We start from the raw sequence: 18930 nt of genomic DNA on the forward strand, positions 1-18930 counted from the left end.
CGCCCAGATTTTTAACGGCTCTAAAATCTAAGTTTTTTGGGTTATTAAATGTGTTCATTTTCATGCAATGATTTGCTGCATTACCCCGTGAAAACTGGGTATAGACAGAAGCCAGACATTCGGCGAATGGTTCAAGTTTCTATCTCAGTTACCTCTTGTATTTGCAGTGTATTGATATTTCGTTCTTTTTTTTTCATTGTCATTAAACGATTAGTGATTGGCGCATGCTCTGGTTACTTAAGCTGCGGTAATTAATCAGTCTGTTTTTCTTTTTTTTTTAGCACAAACTGTAACCTCATTCCCTTTTTGGTAAAAAAATGAGATTCACTCCCTCTGTCTGTCTGTCTGTCTGTCTGTCTCTCTCTCTCTCTCTCTCTCTGTGTGCGTATATATATATATATATATATATATATATATATATATATATATATATATATATATATATATACACTGTCTAACTGTGCAGGTAAAACTGCATGTTTTTTAAAACACACGGTACAGTTCAAAGGCTTTTTCATTCATTTGATCCCCAACCCCTTATTTACACCTTCATTCAATGTATTAGGTCAACTGTCCTCGAATTTTCACTTTGGTGTATTTCAGATTGCTCCGACCCTGGTAATATCACCAATACCAACCGTTCTCCGGCCTACCAGAGTGCCGGGTTCTATGAGGGGGACACAGTCACGTACACGTGTGACCAGTGTTCATTCCTGGAGGGCGAGACATCCAAATCCTTCAACAGAACCTGCTCCAATAATGCCTGGAATAACGAGCGAAACTGTTCTCGTAAGTTTACTGCATGTGTGGATGGAAATATGTTTTTTTAGTCAACGTGTGCTGAAGTGATGTGCCAGGAATGGTAGTTTTGGAATGGATGTGGTCCACTTCCTAACGTTAAATGCAAATCTGTTCATTTCCTTATTGTACGTTTGTTCACCTTTTTATTTATTTATTTATCTATCTTGACAGGCTACAGCTGCAGTTCACCTGGTAACGTCACCAATGCGGTTCGTTCCGGTACCGGTGAACTGTGCGGGGACAGCCGCCAGTACCAGTGTTATCCGGGCTTCAAGATCTGGTCAGAGGGACGCTGGTCACACACCCACACAAGCACCTGTCAGGCCGACGGCCAGTGGTCAAACCCGGCCACAGAGTGTGTAGGTGAGCAAGGACAGAGGCTTGTGCTTGGTTCACAAAACGTTTATGATAGATAGGGAATGTGTTCGGCCCGGTGTTTTAACCCACGTGCGAAATACTAGTCCGCCGAGTTCTTTTCATGACGAGTTTAAAACCCGAGACATAAAGTTGTGTCGGTGTGACGAAACTTAAGGTCCGTGTAACAGAGAGTCCGCCCTCCATTTAATTAGAGGTTAGGGTAAGGCTGACGAAAATAGGTCAAAATCTAGAACGAGACTTACCTGTTTGAATTCATGGGAACCACGGAAACCCTCTATAATGGGGACTCTCTGTCACGTCACACCGGCACATTCTGACTGGCGGTGGTATCGCCTTTCACAAGTTCACTTCCTTCCGTTTAGTTAATAATTTTCCGTGTCGCACGTCGTGTGACTCTCTGATATGCAAATACTTTGCTAGCCTGACGATGACAGTTATCATTATTAATTGGTAAGAGGAACAATTGTTGACATTTTTATTGGACTTACAAGTCTTATGAGTGAAAATACATGTTACAGGTTAACCTAGTACGTTACTTAGTTGAAAATATTTTGCTAAAAACTATCAAGACAGCAGTAAAAATTATTTACAAATTATTAAAACTCACAACATTTAAAGCGAAGCATAACACCATTTAAGTAGGCTGTTTAAAAATTCTATTACTTTTTCATGTTCAGTTCCATCATCAAAACTGTTCCTACTAATACTGATCTCCAAATGTGCGACACCATTTCTAGCACGTCACAAACTTTATAATTACAAATGTCGTGACCTCTCTACAAGTGACACAAATAAAAAATGAAATCACTTGTGTCGCATTAAACGAAAAAATAATAAAATATGTGACTTTGTTTCTAAAAATCTAGTCCACTGACAAACTGGCAAAACTTTTTTCTTAACTAAAGTTGATGCCTTTTTCCACACCTGTTTTATAGCGTTCTGCTAAGACTACGGCACTGTCACTTTACCCTTAGGGGTCATCCATTTTTTATCATCATTTTCACAAATCTGTTGAGAGTAGATTTTTCCCAGACACCCCCCCCCCCCTAGGGCATACAAGATGAAAAGCTAAATATGACGACCTTTGACAGCAATGTTGACTAGCGTTTTCGCTATTTTTCAAAAACCTACATCCCCCCACCCTCCGGCGTAAGGTTTGTACACTTTGAAAATGATGATAAAAATGGATGGCCCATAAAAGATGTAATTTCCATCTGCAATTACAAGACTTGGCAAAAACAATATTCTAGTACAACAAAGTTAGGCTCACATCTGGGTCGTTATAGAACTAGATGACTTCGTAACGTAGAGAGTGGACGCGCTTCGTTCGCTTAAACTGTGTCCAACTTTCGCAGCACAACCAGTCTGCGTTTCAGAGTTCCAACGACGATAATTAAAACACGATTTAAAAATGCTCACCAACTCGTCCCTAAAAATTCGAGCCGACGCAACGAAAAGAAAAAAGTTGGTGTTGTGATTCAGCAAACTGATGAGGAACAGTATTTCCCGCCCGAGACTGGTGCGTTCCACGGGTCTCCCACGCCGTATAATAAAACCCCTGGAGAGCTGCCAGTAGAATTCAAAGCCGACGAACGGCCATGTGAGCAGGAGGAAGGCGACCAGTGTTGTTAATAGTAGAGTGTTTGTTTTATTGTACGTCGAACCACTTCTACCAGTCTGCTGCCGTCCTCCAGAAAGTCGTTGTCTTACAAAATGGTTCCTTTTCAGTTTACATACGATGGCGAATGTCGTAGCACCGACAGCTACTGAGATAATTAACCCTCCAAATATATCTGTATATAACACGGCGTGCCGTATATTAAGCGCTGTTTCTAGAGATGAGTAGCACATTGCCAGAGGAGGGGAACTGAGGCCCAAAGCCAGCAGAATGAGGGCAAAACAGGTCATCAAAGCCTTTCGTCTCGTGCACAGACTTGCCGCTCTAAACGGATGATAAACTATAATAACCCTCTCCACCGTTAACGCCAATACGTACAACTTTGAGAGGAAAAGAAAAGTGGTCTGCAAAGACTTTCCTACTGATTTGGCTGTACATGGCGTTTTTGTTGTTTTATCAAACGTGATGCACTCGTACGAAAAATACAAAAGACGCAGCTGGTCCGCGCCGGCAAGGAACAAAATGTAAACAAAGCTGGATTTGCGTCTAAGGCTCGGACGTCGAAGAACCACAAGGAAGGTGAGGAAGTTACTAATCAGACCGATGGCAGTCAGATTATACAAAGTGGTACACCAGCATGTCCACAGAGGAAGCCAGCACCTTTGTTCCGATGAGAGCTCGGGATAGTCGTAGCTGCGGGAAGTACCCTGTGTCATATTTTTATCCGCACCTTGTCCATGCATCTCCGTACAGTGAGTCTATCTCATTTACCGTCAGAAATGTTGCCTGTAAGTAAACTCTCGTCCTTCTTGGTGGTCGACGTTACTATATACTAGTAGGTTCAGGAAAGATCACAACTACTGGTACCTGTCCTGTTCAGCGCATTGTTCTAAGTGGCAAATGTCACGATCAATAAGTGATATTATACGGGTCGCCGAGCTGTACGTGAAATATAGCAGTTGTATTGTGGAGACTTAGATAATTCACGAGTAATGTTCGTGTGCAGCTCAGAAGCGTATCCTCTGATTGGCTACTACACCGCCCTAGCGACATTTTGCTTATACATGTTGAAGGCTTACTCTCTACTTGAGTGCACTTGGTGAAATTTATTCCGTGCAAAAATTTTTTTTTTTTTTTTTTTTGGGGGGGGGCAGTAGAAAAGTTGGAAGTATTAGCCAGAGAATTAAAATTTCTGTAATATCAATCTGTGGTAATATCAAGTCCTAGTGGAGGGTATTTAGGACACCTAGTGGTCACTTTCCTCGTCTTGGGCATCGGATGAGGAGGGTCGACACAAATCTTCTACATTTTTTTTGCACGCAATCTCAATTGCAAGATAGAATTCTGGCACATGCAAAGTATCACTTAATGGGTAATAATTTGTTCACCAAGTGGCGCACCTGACGTACTTTAATTTCAGAGAAGAGGCACTTACTTTTTTTTCAGAGGGGTGGCAATGTAAGAAACTTACCAGAAAAGATCACTTCTCCCCCTCCCCATTTTGTCATTAAAATAGTGATAATAGTGGCGGATTAAGTGGGAGGGGTCGGGGGATTCGGTCGAACACCCCGCTCCCAAACTAAGTTTTCAAAGTATAATGTGCATGATTTTAGAGAAATGAGCCCCTCCACTCGATCAAAGTCGGGATTGCCTCTTTCTCAATTTTTCTCTCTTTTTGTTACTCTGTGCGCCTCATTCAGTGGATCAGGTACTGGTCGTAGGCATTTCATCCTATTGCTAACTCATAAACAAAAGTTAACTCCCGTAGGGGAGTACTCCCTAACCTTTAATATTTATAGACTTAAACTTGCAGCTTGCACGACGTGGCATCTCGTGAGACAAAGGTCAGTTATCTAACTAACCTGCCTCCAGGGAAGTTAATTAGTAGTGAATCATAAGCTATTGCCCCTTATCTAAGATCGTCTCAGCTATTAATCAAATTGGTTCCCGACTTTCATAAGCACCTCGGTCCATGTAGCTACAAAAGGTTTATTTCTGACGCTCTTATTTGCTTAAAAATTCAGTGAAACATGTGACCACTTGAAAAATTGCTAAAGGTGGACTTTTTTAACGAGCAGTGTACCCGTCTTGCGACGTCAATTTACCGCTACACCGCGTTTTTTTTCCTCGCAACGCTATTGGCAACTTAGGATTTTTTTCAGTGTCAACGATCACTGCAGATTAGCCGATTACATAGTTAAACTACCTATTATAGCGCACAATCCTGGCGTAGAGCATTTTTACGGATGCTCTTATAACGTCACAGGACTCATTTTGGATATCTCCTCTTAATTTCCGTGGTTTTCCGATTGTCAACTTTATTTGATAAGACCAAGCGTGCGTTCAAATTACAAGCGGTTTTTTTTAATTATTATCATTATTTATTTATTTATTTATTTATTTATTTATTTATTTATTATGCTTGCAACCTCATACATCATACATGTACCGTTGTAGAAATGAAGTTAAGAGGTGTAAACATTGCATGGTTACTCGTACAGTCCCATTCGGTTTATCCCTTCAGGTAGAAAATCAGTTGTTGGGTCATGCTTTCACCTTCTGTCTACTAGTTTGCTTCCTATATTGTGCTGTGTACGTACTTCCTATGTTTTATTTAAACAGACAACAGAAGGTCACACATGTATATATATTATGAGCATTTGGCAAACATTTTATTTCGTAACGAGCGCCAGCAGTTCCCATATTTTATTGATCATATGGCAAATCCTATACATATGAAATAGACCTACGGGTACCTTGGCAATACGCATGTGAATCGCTGTTGTGAATCGCGATTGAGTGCTCTTCACGTTCACTACACAAAATAAATCTGCATTTTAAAGTTTAACCAGAAAAGTTAATTTATGTATGGTAAGTAAGTGAACATTAAAGGTGTGTTTATATTTTCTTGCTTACCTTTAAAAATCGCACTCGTACATTTGCCGCTGTTTTGGGAGTTAACAACACGCTTATCACTTTTTTTTAAATGATAGTAGAGAAAAATAAATTTTACGTCTCTTAACTAAAACGCCCTTAACGCTGTCACTTATATTAAGCTCATTACATACTTGGACGTCTTCCAATCTACCAGGGGTATAATTACTTTGGTTCTTGACTTGGTGCAATAGCTCACGGGAATCCAACTCCGTTGGCTATCTCTTATACATGTATATACCGTATGGAATTGACAGGTTTACAATTTGCTTTTGATAAAAACAATTAAAATGCCAGTGAAAACTAAGGCAAGTATCAGACCAATGCCAAATGTAACCTCGGTTAAATTATTTATTCATTTATTTATTATTATTATTTTATTTTTTTATTTTTTAGTTCTATTTTTATTTATTTATTTATTTATTTTATTATTATTATTATCTTTTAAATATTATATACCTTTGGACTCGAACTGTGCGTTCAATTTCCAAAAATTCTGCCGGCGCCCCTGAAATAAGCGTGTTCGTAATGCCAAAGGTAACAAAACCGATATAATCATAGAAACAACACTCTGTTCTTATATCTCGTTTAAAAAAATATTTCCCAAGAGACCAATCACGGTGGGTATTCAACTGTCGGAGGAGCTTTCACTGGATTAGATGTTCTTTATTCCCCCTTTTTTTTCCAGAGGATCCAGTCAACTTAGGCTGTGTCCAGCCCACTGATACGAGCTGGGCCAGCAGCTATACCACTGTCACAGGCACACGCACGGTAGACGCGTGTAGAACGCACTGTAAAGATCAGGGGATGGCGTACTCCATATTGGGTAAGTACCCCGGTACAGTACTAGCATATAATACCTGAAAACTCGAGAAACACCCGCAGTATAATGTATTTCAATGAAATGACATTACACCGAAATTGGGCTTGAAATTATACACCATGGTTTTGGTCTATTGAAGGTTAAGATAAATCTGCAAAGGGGCCACTTAACCATATTTACCTGGAATATTGTTGTAACAACAATGTTATAACAAGGTCCATTTACATGTTCATTACCGTCACCCGTTACCTACATGTAGCTACACAGATGTTACACCGCGTGTTTTCTATAAACACGTATCTTATGCACAGATACATATACATTGTACGATAACATAAATGCATATATTTTCCAGCGTACGGTAACAGGTGCCTGTGCTCCACGCCTGGGCTCAGCCATTTCAATTACGTCACGGAGCGAGCTCGCAGTGCAGAGTACACCGAGGATCAGCTGTTCAAGTGTAACCAGACCTGCCCGGGGTCTGATGACTCTTACGAATACTGCGGCAACTCGCACGAGGATTATTACAGTTTATACGGCACAATGAGTGAGGGAATATTATAATTAAAATTTATTATACTATTCTTTTTCCTCGTTCTCGGATACTTGGCCATGCTATACTCAAAAAGCAACGTGCACGCAACGCACGTGTGCATATAAAAATACAGCACACCCAGTATATGTAAATATAATGGAGTTTCTCAAGTGAAATATACCTCGCAAAGGCAATATTTCTTGTGATCTTTAAATTTTAAAATATTAACGTGGATCTAGATTTGCCTACCGTTTTATTTTGACACTGTCTGTTTACAGTTCATACCACGTGGCAGCTGCCTAGCGGAAACGGTCTAACTACCCGGATGTCAAATGCTGCCGACAGTCTGAACTATCCGGAGATGTCGCCCCAAATCTGCTCCAGGTTCTTCTCCTTCTCTCTCTCTCTCTCTCTCTCTCACACACACACACACACACACACACACACACACACACGCGCGCGCTCGCAGGCAGATATGAACAGTCGAAGGTGTCAATGTAAAGTGAGTAACATGCATACGCAAACGCAGTCAAAGCCCGAGTTTTTCCGGCTAGATGAGGTTTCATTAATTTTCAGTATTCACCATATAAAGGGTTTGTTTTTTTTAAGACAATAACATATTACTACATTTTATAGGTACTGCTACGGCAAAAGTTCAAACTACAGCTATGTTCTGGTGCGGCAGTGGGACTGTTATTGCATGGAAGAACCTGATACCGATTTAAGTAAGGTTTAACGAGTTTGGCTTATCCAGTTTACATAGAAACACAAAATAGCGAGTGCCCCAAACATACTGTATTTACTAGTAGTGCACAGATACAAGTTGTAACTCATTGTTTCAAACGAAACCCTTGTACTATCAATCTAGCGTGAGCCATGTAAGACGCCTGTTAAAAACAGATAAATGTATAATCTTCTACATACTGTTTGACGTCTCTCTCTCTCTCTCTCTCTCTCTCTCTCTCTCTCTCGTACCGTAAACTAGGCAGACACCCTGCGATTCACACGGTACCTTATTGCTTGTGTTCTTCAGGGGACATCGTGGATAAGGTGGCCAACTGTTCGTACAATGCCGAGAACTGCGGGGGCACTGACAGGGTGTTTGGGTACCCTTTAAGTAAGTGAAGTTTTCTTTTCATTCAGATGCTTATACCCATGTTATGTATCTTCTGATGATAGATATTCATCCTAAAGTTCATTCCTCACTTATGTATAGCTCTCTGTGAACGGAATATGTATTTACGTTATTTCAGGATTTTACCCGGGTTTTCCGCCAATGAATTTTCCATGACAGTTAAACTATCGTCCTCTACTCACAAACCACTACTTGATTCTTCTCTGATTTTGAATGCGATATTTCTCGTTATTTCTTATTAGATAATTAATCATTACTGACTGGAAAGTCATTTAGACCATCAAGTTTCCCTGAGCATTTTCGAAGGAAAATTTGACACGAAGTACATTAGGGGTTTGAAGTTATCATTTATAGGTCTGAATTTGGGAAGATAAATATCTATGAAGTGTATAAACTGCACATATCTATCTTAAGATATATCAGGCATATATACCATAAAACATTACCTCTGTGAAATTTTAAGGAACATTTCACTTTGATATCAAACTGTTACTCTCTGACCACAAGGTGTGCTAGTAACCTGCACAAAATGATCATATCGCTCATAGTTTAATTTTGTATAATATTTCATGTACAAGCCCCTGCTATCAAAGGGTATAATCACACCGTGTACTTCCAGGTGAGGAACCGTATATCTCCAGCTGCCAGGATGTCTATAACGCCGGTCTCTGGATCCATGGGACCTATTATTCGTCAGACTCGTCGTCTTTTTACTGCAATATAAAGGGTGAGTACTTTGGAACACGAACACTGAAAACGAATTTTAATCAGGCTTGTATAATCCGAAACATTGCTGTCAACGATGTGTGTTATTTGATTGGTGGTGTTATTATTATTATTATTATTATTATTATTATTATTATGATTATTACAAGTAGCAGTAGCATTAGTGGTGTTATTGACAGCAGTAGCAGCAGCAGTAGGAGTAGTAATAGTAGGAGTAGTTGTAGTAGACAAACTGTAGTAGTAGTAGTATATGTATGTTTCTTGTAATGCCGTTCTATATTACTAAGTACAGCGAAGATCTCTTCCTCCAGCCGTTGACTTCCATATTATAACTGCCGTATATTCATTATCAATCCAGAGAACTCCACGGCGTGTGACCAAGGCTGGATCTCCCATGGTGGTCACTGTTACAAACTGACCCACGTCCAGAAGAACTTTGACCAGGCCATCCAAGCGTGTGCGGCGGACAACGCCCACCTTGTGACAGTGAACAGCGCCAGCGAGATGAACTTCCTGAAAAACTTGATTCCTAGTAGGTTGCGTATAGTGTTGCTTTCGGTCTTAAGTGTTTTATATGGACATATAAAAAGCTTCTTAAGTGTTTTTTATCAGCTGAATATTCATGTCCTCAAGGATAAAATCGTCAGCAGTTGCAGCATCGACATTGCTGTCGTCTCATTGATGATGTCTCCTTTTATCGTTTGTATAAAGTGTAAAAGTGGCGATGACGTCATAGGTCGATATTTTATTGGGTGGTGGCGTCATCGGGTCAACAGCATGTTTTATAATATCTCGAAATCACTGATATAAGATCAGATGTTATAATTTTAGCAACCTTATTGCAACCTTGAAGCTTTATACATTTTAACCCAAATAGCAATGTAATTTCCAATATATGTGAAGTTTTAATTTCTATACATGTATCAATGGCTGAATTAACCCTTATCTAATATTTATTTTCTATTATATAAATTTACGTTTAACTTTATTAAGCTCGCCCGTCACTGCTGTACGAATGGTACTTTTTCATTGGATTCTACGACTTCGCTGACACTAAAGCTAGCACGTGGTTGGATGGTGCGTTAAGCAAATATAAATATTTCCACGGCGTCGCTCCAAATACCTTCGGCTACAAGTGCAATATTTTGATGCGGTCACAGCACTACAAGTGGAGGGACTGGTTATGTACGGAAACGGAAGGGTATATTTGCGAAAAATCACCAGGTATTGTTTTCTCTCTCTCTCTCTCTCTCTCTCTCTCTCTCTCTCTCTTATAGTATAATGTGGTATTTATATATCGCATCTTATACATCAGCATAGTAGCCCACGTTAAAGTATATACATAAAGAATTGTTGTTTTCAGCTCGTCAAAATACACATTGACATTTGAATTCAGACACGATTTTAAGCCGTCTGAATGACACCTTGTGGGTTCTTTGATAACATCTAATTCCTTGTGTGATGCGACTCTAAATATTACATTTGGTCGTATTTTCTTTCATACATCTTAACATCAAGCCAGCATGTGCATACTTCATATAAATGTGACGACAATATCAACATCTTTTATAAACTATGAATTTATTCGTACCATGCCATCATTGCACGTGGTGCTGTTAGATAAAGATCGCCGCACGTTCTGCTTCAGAGTACATTGGATGTTTTGACAGAGTACAGGATGGTGAGGTTGTTCTGACTAACAGTAAGATGTCCATACAGTACTGTAGACAAACTTGTATGGCTAAGAGTTACGACTACGCAGCCTTGCTCAATGGAAACGCATGCCACTGTGTAACCAATGGTAAGGCTTTAACAAGTTTATAACCAGACAAATAGTCGACTATATTATTCATTACCTTATTATTGTTCCATAAGTCTGTATACATCTATCGACAATATTTATTTAATTGCATTTTTCTTTTTTGCATAAGTCAAAGTTAAAAGTAGTACTTAAAATTTGAACGTTTAAACTAACGCCTGATATCTGAGCTCTACGGCACTCATTTGCGATTGTCTAGATAACCGTGTATTGGGGCAGGAAACTTAGTATGTTCTCTTTCCGCTAGATGGCACAAATGCCACGGCCTTTGACCTCCACTCTCCTCTCCCTATGACGTCATGCTCCACGCCGTGCCTGGCCAATGACAAACAGTACTGCGGCGCTGCTAACAAGTTCAACGTGTACCAAGCCTCAGGTAAGTGGAAGCCATTTTAATGGTTTGTCTTCTGTTTGGGATATTTTCATGTTAATTGTTTTAGCATTTACAAAGGTGAGCATCTGAATCATACTGAATGGTCATCATACTGAATGAAAAGCGCAATGCCACATGATCTAATAGATTTTTGACCAGAAGCACATTCTTAATTCTTCTTTTTCTACTTCTTTTTCCTCCTTTCCCCTCTTGCTCCTTTTTCTTCTTCTTTTTCTTCTTCTTCTTTTTTTTTTTCTTCTTCTTCTTCTTCTTCTTCTTCTTCTTATTTTATCTACCTGGGCAAACACCATGCCATAAAAAGATGGTTCCTTTCAAATAAATAATAATAAATAGCATTATCCTGTACACCATACAGTCTCCATTTGTCCTCACAGGTCTATCCAGCCCAGAATATGCCCAGTCCTGCTACGAGCTGGAGATGGCCGGACTGCCCAGTGGAGAATACATCATCAAACCTTCTGGTGGCTCACCATCTACCGTCAACTGCACTATGGAGAGCGGTAAGAGCGAGCGGAGAGATGTGCATATATAAATGAGTCAAATTCTGGAGTAAGAGTGAGTGAGTGGTAAGATTCAACGACAATTCGACCAAGGCATTCACTCGTCAAAAGAGTCTTCAGTTTAAATATAATGTGATCTATTGAAGGCCTTTTGTTTTCTTTTTCTTTGTGCCATTGGAAACAGGGGGTGGTTGCATGGTTGTTGTGTTTGTTAATTCTTTCATACATTGGATATTAATTGATACATGTATAAGAAAAAATGCAGTTTGTAGCTTCAAAATGACAATTTATGAGGTAATCAGAGATTTTTCCGGCACTTATTTTAAGTCAGATATGTATATACAGTGCTTTTCATTGCTGATCTTTTTTTTCTATGACGTCACAGACGGGCTGTGTTCAGTGGGCTGGATTGGGCACAACGGGCACTGTTACCTCTTCTCAGCCGGATTTAACTCTTTCACCAATGTGCGCGCGATCTGCAAGGCACGTGACGCAACCATGGTAACCTTGGATGACGTCACGGAGGGCACATTTCTCTACAACGTGAGGGCAAATGTGCCCGCTCTTTATGACAATTCAGCATACTGGCATGTTGGGGGATACGCTACAGCAGGCTACCATCACTATCAGTGGAATGACGGGAGGTTGATGAAATATTCCACGTGGATGTCTGGTCAGCCGAATCTTCATACTCAGCTCTGTTTAGCGGCGGATATGCAAAACCCTCCACAACTCTTAGATTTACGTTGTACAGACAACCGACATTACGTATGCGAGAAATATGGAGGTAGGTTCAGCTCTAGGCATATTATGACAAGCTTAGGTGCCAAATGTTCTATTTTGATAGGATGTGTATGATTTTCTTTATTCATCTCTAATGTCAACATATTGTGTGCAGTATAAAACCCATTGTCACCTTTGCATAGCACAACGTAATTTTAATAAACACAGAAATTTATGTGGCACAAAGATGACTCTTTTTGACTTCAAATCGAAGATTTAAAAAGCAAGTTTTAGATAAAACGCTTTTATATGTAAGGATGACTGTTAATTTCCCTATCTTCAGTAGCCTTCTCCTGAGGTAAAGAAACAGCATGCAACTAAGCTTTCATAACCTCAAACCTGTGTGTGTGTGTGTGTGGTTGTGTGTGTGTGTGTGTGTGTGTGTGTGTGTGTGTGTGTGTGTTTTCAATTTTGAATCGTTCTGAAACGCATACCCCAAACTAGTTTAAAAAATGCCCAGTAAACGACAAATACTGTCGGAGTATGAGGGCGCATTATCACGGCAAAATGAGTTATTGTAGCCGACCAATCACATTCCAGGTTACAAAGGCTGTTATGGGGTTGCCAGCACGTCGTACCGTGTACTGGCCAATATCCCAAGTTTGACGGTGCAGCAGTGCATTGAAACATGCCGGGGAAAGAACAAGGCATTTGCCGGACTCAAGCAAAAAAGCTGCTACTGCTTCGATTCCATAGGTAAGACATTTCAAGAATACTGTGCCATACAATAATAACATTTATTTGCAACTAAAGGTAGTTGGATTGTACAACAATGTAAAATATATACACACCTGTATAAATACATTGCGTTATATAAGAACAGTTAGACGCCTAGTCATTACATACATTTTGCACTGGGACGATCTCTATAAGAAAAAGGATAACAGGTTTACAAAGTAAACATGATTATTATAAGTTCATGATAGCAATAATGATAAGTAATATCTTAAGAGTTTGAAACAGTGGATAAATTAGATAAGTTGGTTCAAAAACGGTTCCCTTTGTTGTTCAGCGTTTCTCTAAGTTTTGAGTTGATTGACAACCATTTTTGCAAAATCCTGAATATCAAATAAATTTGCCCTAAATATCGTTCGATACCTTACCCTTATATTTGATTTCTCAGTGACGCAAACACAGGCACACAGCGTGTGTGACGTGGCATGTGAGGGCGGGGCGTACCAGAACTGCGGCGGTACGGGCAATGGTATGTCCATGTACCAGATAGGTGAGTAGTTCTGACTGACCTCTATCTGTTTGACTCGTTGGAAACTTTTCATAATGACATGTAAATTGTATGCACCAATATACTGATTTTGATTAAAATTAGAGCAATTTCAAACATAATTATTAGGAAATAAATAAATACGTCAGATATGGCATATAAATATAGTACGAATGAACGTGTGCATGGATACCAGCAAGTAGAGTCCTTTCCCTTTTTAAGCAAATATTGTTTATTACCATACGCATGTATGAAATAGGCAGATAGATAAATAGAAAGAGAGAGAGAGCTGGGGAATTGAGGAGGGTGCTCACGTCACATCCTCGATACAATATGTCCATAGTCCTTTTACATGTAGCATGTGCACACTGATTGTTTTCAGACAAGTACCCGAGCCTTGCAGACAGCTGTGAAGACCTGTACGACCAAGGAATTCGAATATCCGGGGATTACAAGATACAACGATATGGGGAAACCTTCATACAGACTTGCACATTTTACGGTAAGTCTCTCGGCTTGAAATATAGTCAAAAGTTATAATGCACGTTCTACTTAAAGCGCATAATGTACGAGTGGATGGTGATATTGGAACAGCAGATTAATAATGACAAATTTATCCGCCGAAACAAGAGAGATCGCGCGCCTAGATATTTTAAATATTTAACCTTACCCTCTACGCGGAATAATGACGGCGCGGTATGATTTTCAAGTCAAAACCGACATTGTCTCATAAGATGTTGTCGATGATATAACATGAAAAACCAGGTATAAATTGTTAATTTTAACAACTCTCTGTTAGAGAACAATCCTGATTGCCCTTCCGGTTTCATACGCTGGCGAGGAGAGTGCTACAAATTTGTGACGTCAGCGGCATCATGGAATGCTGCAAATGGCGCATGTCTAAACAGCGGCGCAGAGATGTTGTCCATACTTAACAGTGAAGAATGGGACTTTGTTCAATCTACGCTAACAGGTATATTCAGCGTCATATTGATACAGCTGTTTTATATAGTAATGATTATATTTTTAAGAAAAGTCACAGAGAAGACTTAGATTAGGCTTATCGTGCAACTAGTGTCAGTGCAGGTACAAGTTTCACTGTTGTCGTTTAATGTTCTCTTTGCGTATTTAGGGGATGGCACCAGTAAGGATATATACTTCACTGTATATAATAAGTCGTAAATATAAGTGCAAAAAAATTTGAGACTAGGATTTGTAACATCATTAAATAAAAGTGAACGATCTTGCAAAATGCAGAAAATAGATTAATAAAGACACTGGCTATATAAACGAGAGAAATGTCTAAGTCTAGTCAATTTAGCCTTTGATATGCTTTGCAGCAATTTTATCTATTATTATTATTATTATTATTATTATTATTATTAGTTCGTGTGTGTGTGTGTGTGTGTGTGTGTGCTGGATTGTTTGTGCCTTTGCGAACTTTCGCTCATTCCAAAGCTGATCATATGCCATTCCAATGAGTCACGATCTGATTCCTGGTTCTAGGCATTCAGTACAACGCAGCGAAGGCCGGTTGGTTCACGGGCTTAAGGGACCCATTTGGTGCCAAGCAGCACACCTGGAGCGACGGACACCTGTTGACATGGAAACCACACAGTATCCAAGGAACAGCCAATCAGTGCGTGCAGTTAAAGAGATACCACACAAATGGCAATTCCTACAACGCTGTGTCGTACCACTGGTCTTACGTCAGCTGCACGTCCTCTTTGCCTTACATATGTAAAATACCAAGAGGTGCGTATGGCATGCAGGGATGTTATTTTTTTACACTATCGGCGGATTTCTGACTTTTTGGGGACAGAATATCAGTTTTGAGATGGACGCAGATCTGAATTAAAACTGTATTTTGTATTAAGTTCATTCTGTCATATACTAGAAGTACTGGTGAATGCAAGGTGATATCCTTAAGTGTGGCACCTGTCTACCTTAAAAAGGCATCGGTAATTCCAGGGGCGGATTCAGGCCGTCTTCTGGGTCCTCCGTAAGACGGTCAGATTTTCAAGTTTACATTGACGGGTACCTACTTTTTTCTGTCAGAAGACGGTCAAAAGATGGATCAACAAATATGATATGAAAGTCTGTCAGAAAATATATCTGGACCCGCCCCTGATTTCTGCAAAACTACATAGATTCAAAATGATTATATATACAGTGACATGAGCATGTAAAACAAAATAGAGGCCTATCAAAATATCTGGAAATGGTTTCTCTAGCATACTGTAATGTCAAACGTTGTGGAATTTATAAATAGTGGTGATACGTTCATTTTTTGAACCCCACGACTGTCTCTCAACCAGTACTCTTTTCCCCCCTATCTAGACGTCATCGGCTGTGTTCCCAAACCGCCAGATTCAAAACAGACCCTCGTGAAGTACGCAGGCGCAATGAGCAACTCCCTCTGTCGGCAGATCTGCCGTGGCCAGAACAGCACCTATGCCGCCACCAATGCTAATTTATGTACATGTTATAATGACCTCACCCAGAGCGAGCGCCAGGCCGTGGCTAAGGCTGGCTGTAGCGTCCAGTGTCCAGGCAATGACGGACAGAGATGTGGACACGCGTCTCCGGAGAGGGTGACATTAAATGACGTCGGTACGTACAAGGAAATAAGATGGACTTACGTTAAGCATGTAAAGATGGATTTGATTAACGCATTTAAACAAAAGATGCCATTTGTCACCACAAACTAGTCACTGCATTAATGGTGACTAAATACATTTAAGTTTACTTACATTCTCATTGATTTTTATTCTTTTTAGAAATGAAAAGCACGGGTCTTGATTGACATATAGAAATCGTTACGTATGTCATTTTAACAACAACTATCTGCCATAACTATAAACTGATTTTATATATAACAATTTAATAACAAAGATCATTGACTGCAGTGCCAAGAAAATACAATGAAGATGTAATTATATATACTAGTGTGAGTGTAAATTACCCATATCTGTGTCCATATCCAAGGTGTCACGTGCCCAGCGGATTGGGTCCTGGAGAATGACCGTTGTTATTACCATGACAACAGTACCTGGGTCAAGTATTATGACGCCTACCTACATTGTAGAGACTATGGGGTGGGCGGGACTATCCTCAGTGTGAACACCCAGGCGGAGAGCGATTTCAGCAACACGTACGTACATGTAATATTCGCTACATTACGATGTCTACCTGTTAGGGCCTCACTCGCACTTGAAGGGGGGGTTGGGTTTGTGGTAAAGTTATACTAACGTGGGTGTCAGGTGTTGTTAAGGTGTAATAAAGCAAGGGGGCAGTTTTATTGTTTGCCATTCAAATATGTGCTACAGTAGCTACATGTCTATGGCGTACACATATAACACCCCTGAGTATAGTTCTGATTAAATCCCTTTCTTGTAATAAACGAAGGATGCGTCTTTTTACAGACTCAATATCAGCGACACGTGGATAGGTCTGTCTAAGTTGACAGCGTCCTCCTCCTGGAAGTGGGACGACGGAAGCAGTGCCTCGTGGACCAACTGGGCCGCCAACCAGCCAGGGACGGAGAAGTGTGTTACTCAGAACGAGACTGGGAGCTGGAGTACGACCCCTTGCTCTGAAACGCATCCGGTCACGTGTGAGAAACCGGCTGGTGAGTGATTTAATGCGCGTTTGTTTGTAAGAGAGAGAGAGAGGGAGAGAGATTTTATCTTCGACGAAAAAGGTAGTTGTATGTGAGGGCGCTTGAAGGTGTTAAGATGTCACGTAATTTCTCCGTTGTCTTTTATCTTAAAGCCCCTCTCCTCCCCCTCCCCCCTCCCCCCCCCCAAAAAAAAAAATAATAATAATAATAAAAATGGTAGGAAGAAAAACACTCATGATGTCAATTAAAATTTAGGAAGATAAACTCTAGCTGAACCGAACTGAACTTTAGCTAATATTCCACTGCGCAATGTCAAAACCTTTCTATCGGACTGTTGAATCTATAGGTTCACCGGATGCGCTTCCGTCCACCTGTGACAACCTGTACAGCCAGAGGCTTACCCTCAGTGGGACGTACTTGCTGTCAGGAGGTCACGAGACGTGCGGGCTCACAGGTATGATAGAGATGCGTATAGAAATGCGTACAGTTGCAGGCGCCCATTTGTCTTCATATGCATGACTTTAACTGAATTTAAGAGTCGGGCAACTTATTGAATTATTTTTTTGTATTTTATTTATAATGGGTGAGACGAAAAACTTTTTTGGGTCTTATTTTTTAAGATAAAAAATAAAGATGACATTGTTACATTTCAGATTCGTCACGGTGCCCTGACGGTGTGTCATATGCCTTCGGAAGGAGTTGCTACGAGTTCGTGCTCAGCGGGCGCACGTTTGAGAGCGCGCGCCAGCACTGCGTGTCCCACGGTAAACAGTTGTACAGTCCTGACACGGGGGAGGACGCCGCCATGTTGAGAAACGCCATCTCCAAGATTACTGAGTTGGCCGAAGTGAATAACTGGTAAGTCTTCTTGTTTTGTTAAATCTGTTTTAATAGCCAAACTCAACAACTCTCTCGGCATGCCTAGTCGTACTTAATTATACTATTTCTGTATAATGTTCTAAAAGCAAAACAGGTGGATTAAAATTTTATTAGCGTTTCGTACCTATATCTGTTTTAACTTATTTTATTATGATTAAGACTTAAATCCTGAAATCATTTCTGGTTAACCGCCATGTCTGTCATATAATTTTAAAGATCCATCTACTCTTTTTAAAAGCATGCTGTCACTGGTGTTAAAATGAAACATTTCTGTAAGGCACATAACAGCATTGATTTAACAGCTCATGGCGGTATCCATTCTAAAAAGTATTAAAATATATATTGCCTCAGGTTTATCGGTCTATATGATTTGGACCTCGATCACCATTACACAACCACAGACGGGTCGGCGTTGTTCTACTACAACTGGGCGGCCTCGGAGCCTCGCTCTAACTACAAGCGCTGTGTACGGTGGGGGGACACTGGCACTTGGTTTAGCGAAGACTGCGCCACTTCTCTGCCATTTATATGCGAGACAAATTCGGGTACGTCTTCAAAAGTCAATGCGAATTTCTCAAATTATCTGACACTGTTAATTTTCCGACAAAGAATTGCCCGGTAGTGTAAGCTAGTAGGTAACAATATACATGTACATGACAGTGGCTGGAGATGCTGAGCAATTTTTAATCCATTTTTGTCCATCCCGACACTGCGATCCAACCCATTTGTACGCAAAACTGAACAAGGGGTCTGTACCATGG

The 18930-nt window shown here is 40.2% G+C and overlaps 1 protein-coding gene across 1 annotated transcript in view; it reads left to right on the plus strand.

The window, feature by feature from the left end:
- Positions 1–18930, plus strand: part of LOC106158750 (uncharacterized) — a 34536-nt gene that overhangs the window by 3842 nt on the left and 11764 nt on the right. The window contains exons 6-30 of the mRNA XM_087018796.1: positions 604–789; positions 973–1164; positions 6420–6557; positions 6910–7101; positions 7368–7473; positions 7726–7814; positions 8123–8206; positions 8844–8951; positions 9309–9482; positions 9944–10174; positions 10599–10751; positions 11017–11145; positions 11538–11663; positions 12049–12450; positions 12987–13142; positions 13570–13671; positions 14051–14170; positions 14468–14641; positions 15175–15423; positions 16009–16281; positions 16657–16822; positions 17094–17299; positions 17637–17744; positions 17944–18148; positions 18521–18714. Coding sequence (XP_086874922.1) covers positions 604–789; positions 973–1164; positions 6420–6557; positions 6910–7101; positions 7368–7473; positions 7726–7814; positions 8123–8206; positions 8844–8951; positions 9309–9482; positions 9944–10174; positions 10599–10751; positions 11017–11145; positions 11538–11663; positions 12049–12450; positions 12987–13142; positions 13570–13671; positions 14051–14170; positions 14468–14641; positions 15175–15423; positions 16009–16281; positions 16657–16822; positions 17094–17299; positions 17637–17744; positions 17944–18148; positions 18521–18714 — 4263 coding nt within the window. The remainder of the gene's footprint in view (positions 1–603; positions 790–972; positions 1165–6419; positions 6558–6909; positions 7102–7367; positions 7474–7725; positions 7815–8122; positions 8207–8843; positions 8952–9308; positions 9483–9943; positions 10175–10598; positions 10752–11016; positions 11146–11537; positions 11664–12048; positions 12451–12986; positions 13143–13569; positions 13672–14050; positions 14171–14467; positions 14642–15174; positions 15424–16008; positions 16282–16656; positions 16823–17093; positions 17300–17636; positions 17745–17943; positions 18149–18520; positions 18715–18930) is intronic.

Source organism: Lingula anatina, chromosome 8, assembly GCF_051362555.1.
Source record: "Lingula anatina isolate TDL-2025a chromosome 8, LinAna3.0, whole genome shotgun sequence".
NCBI lineage: Eukaryota > Metazoa > Brachiopoda > Lingulata > Lingulida > Lingulidae > Lingula > Lingula anatina.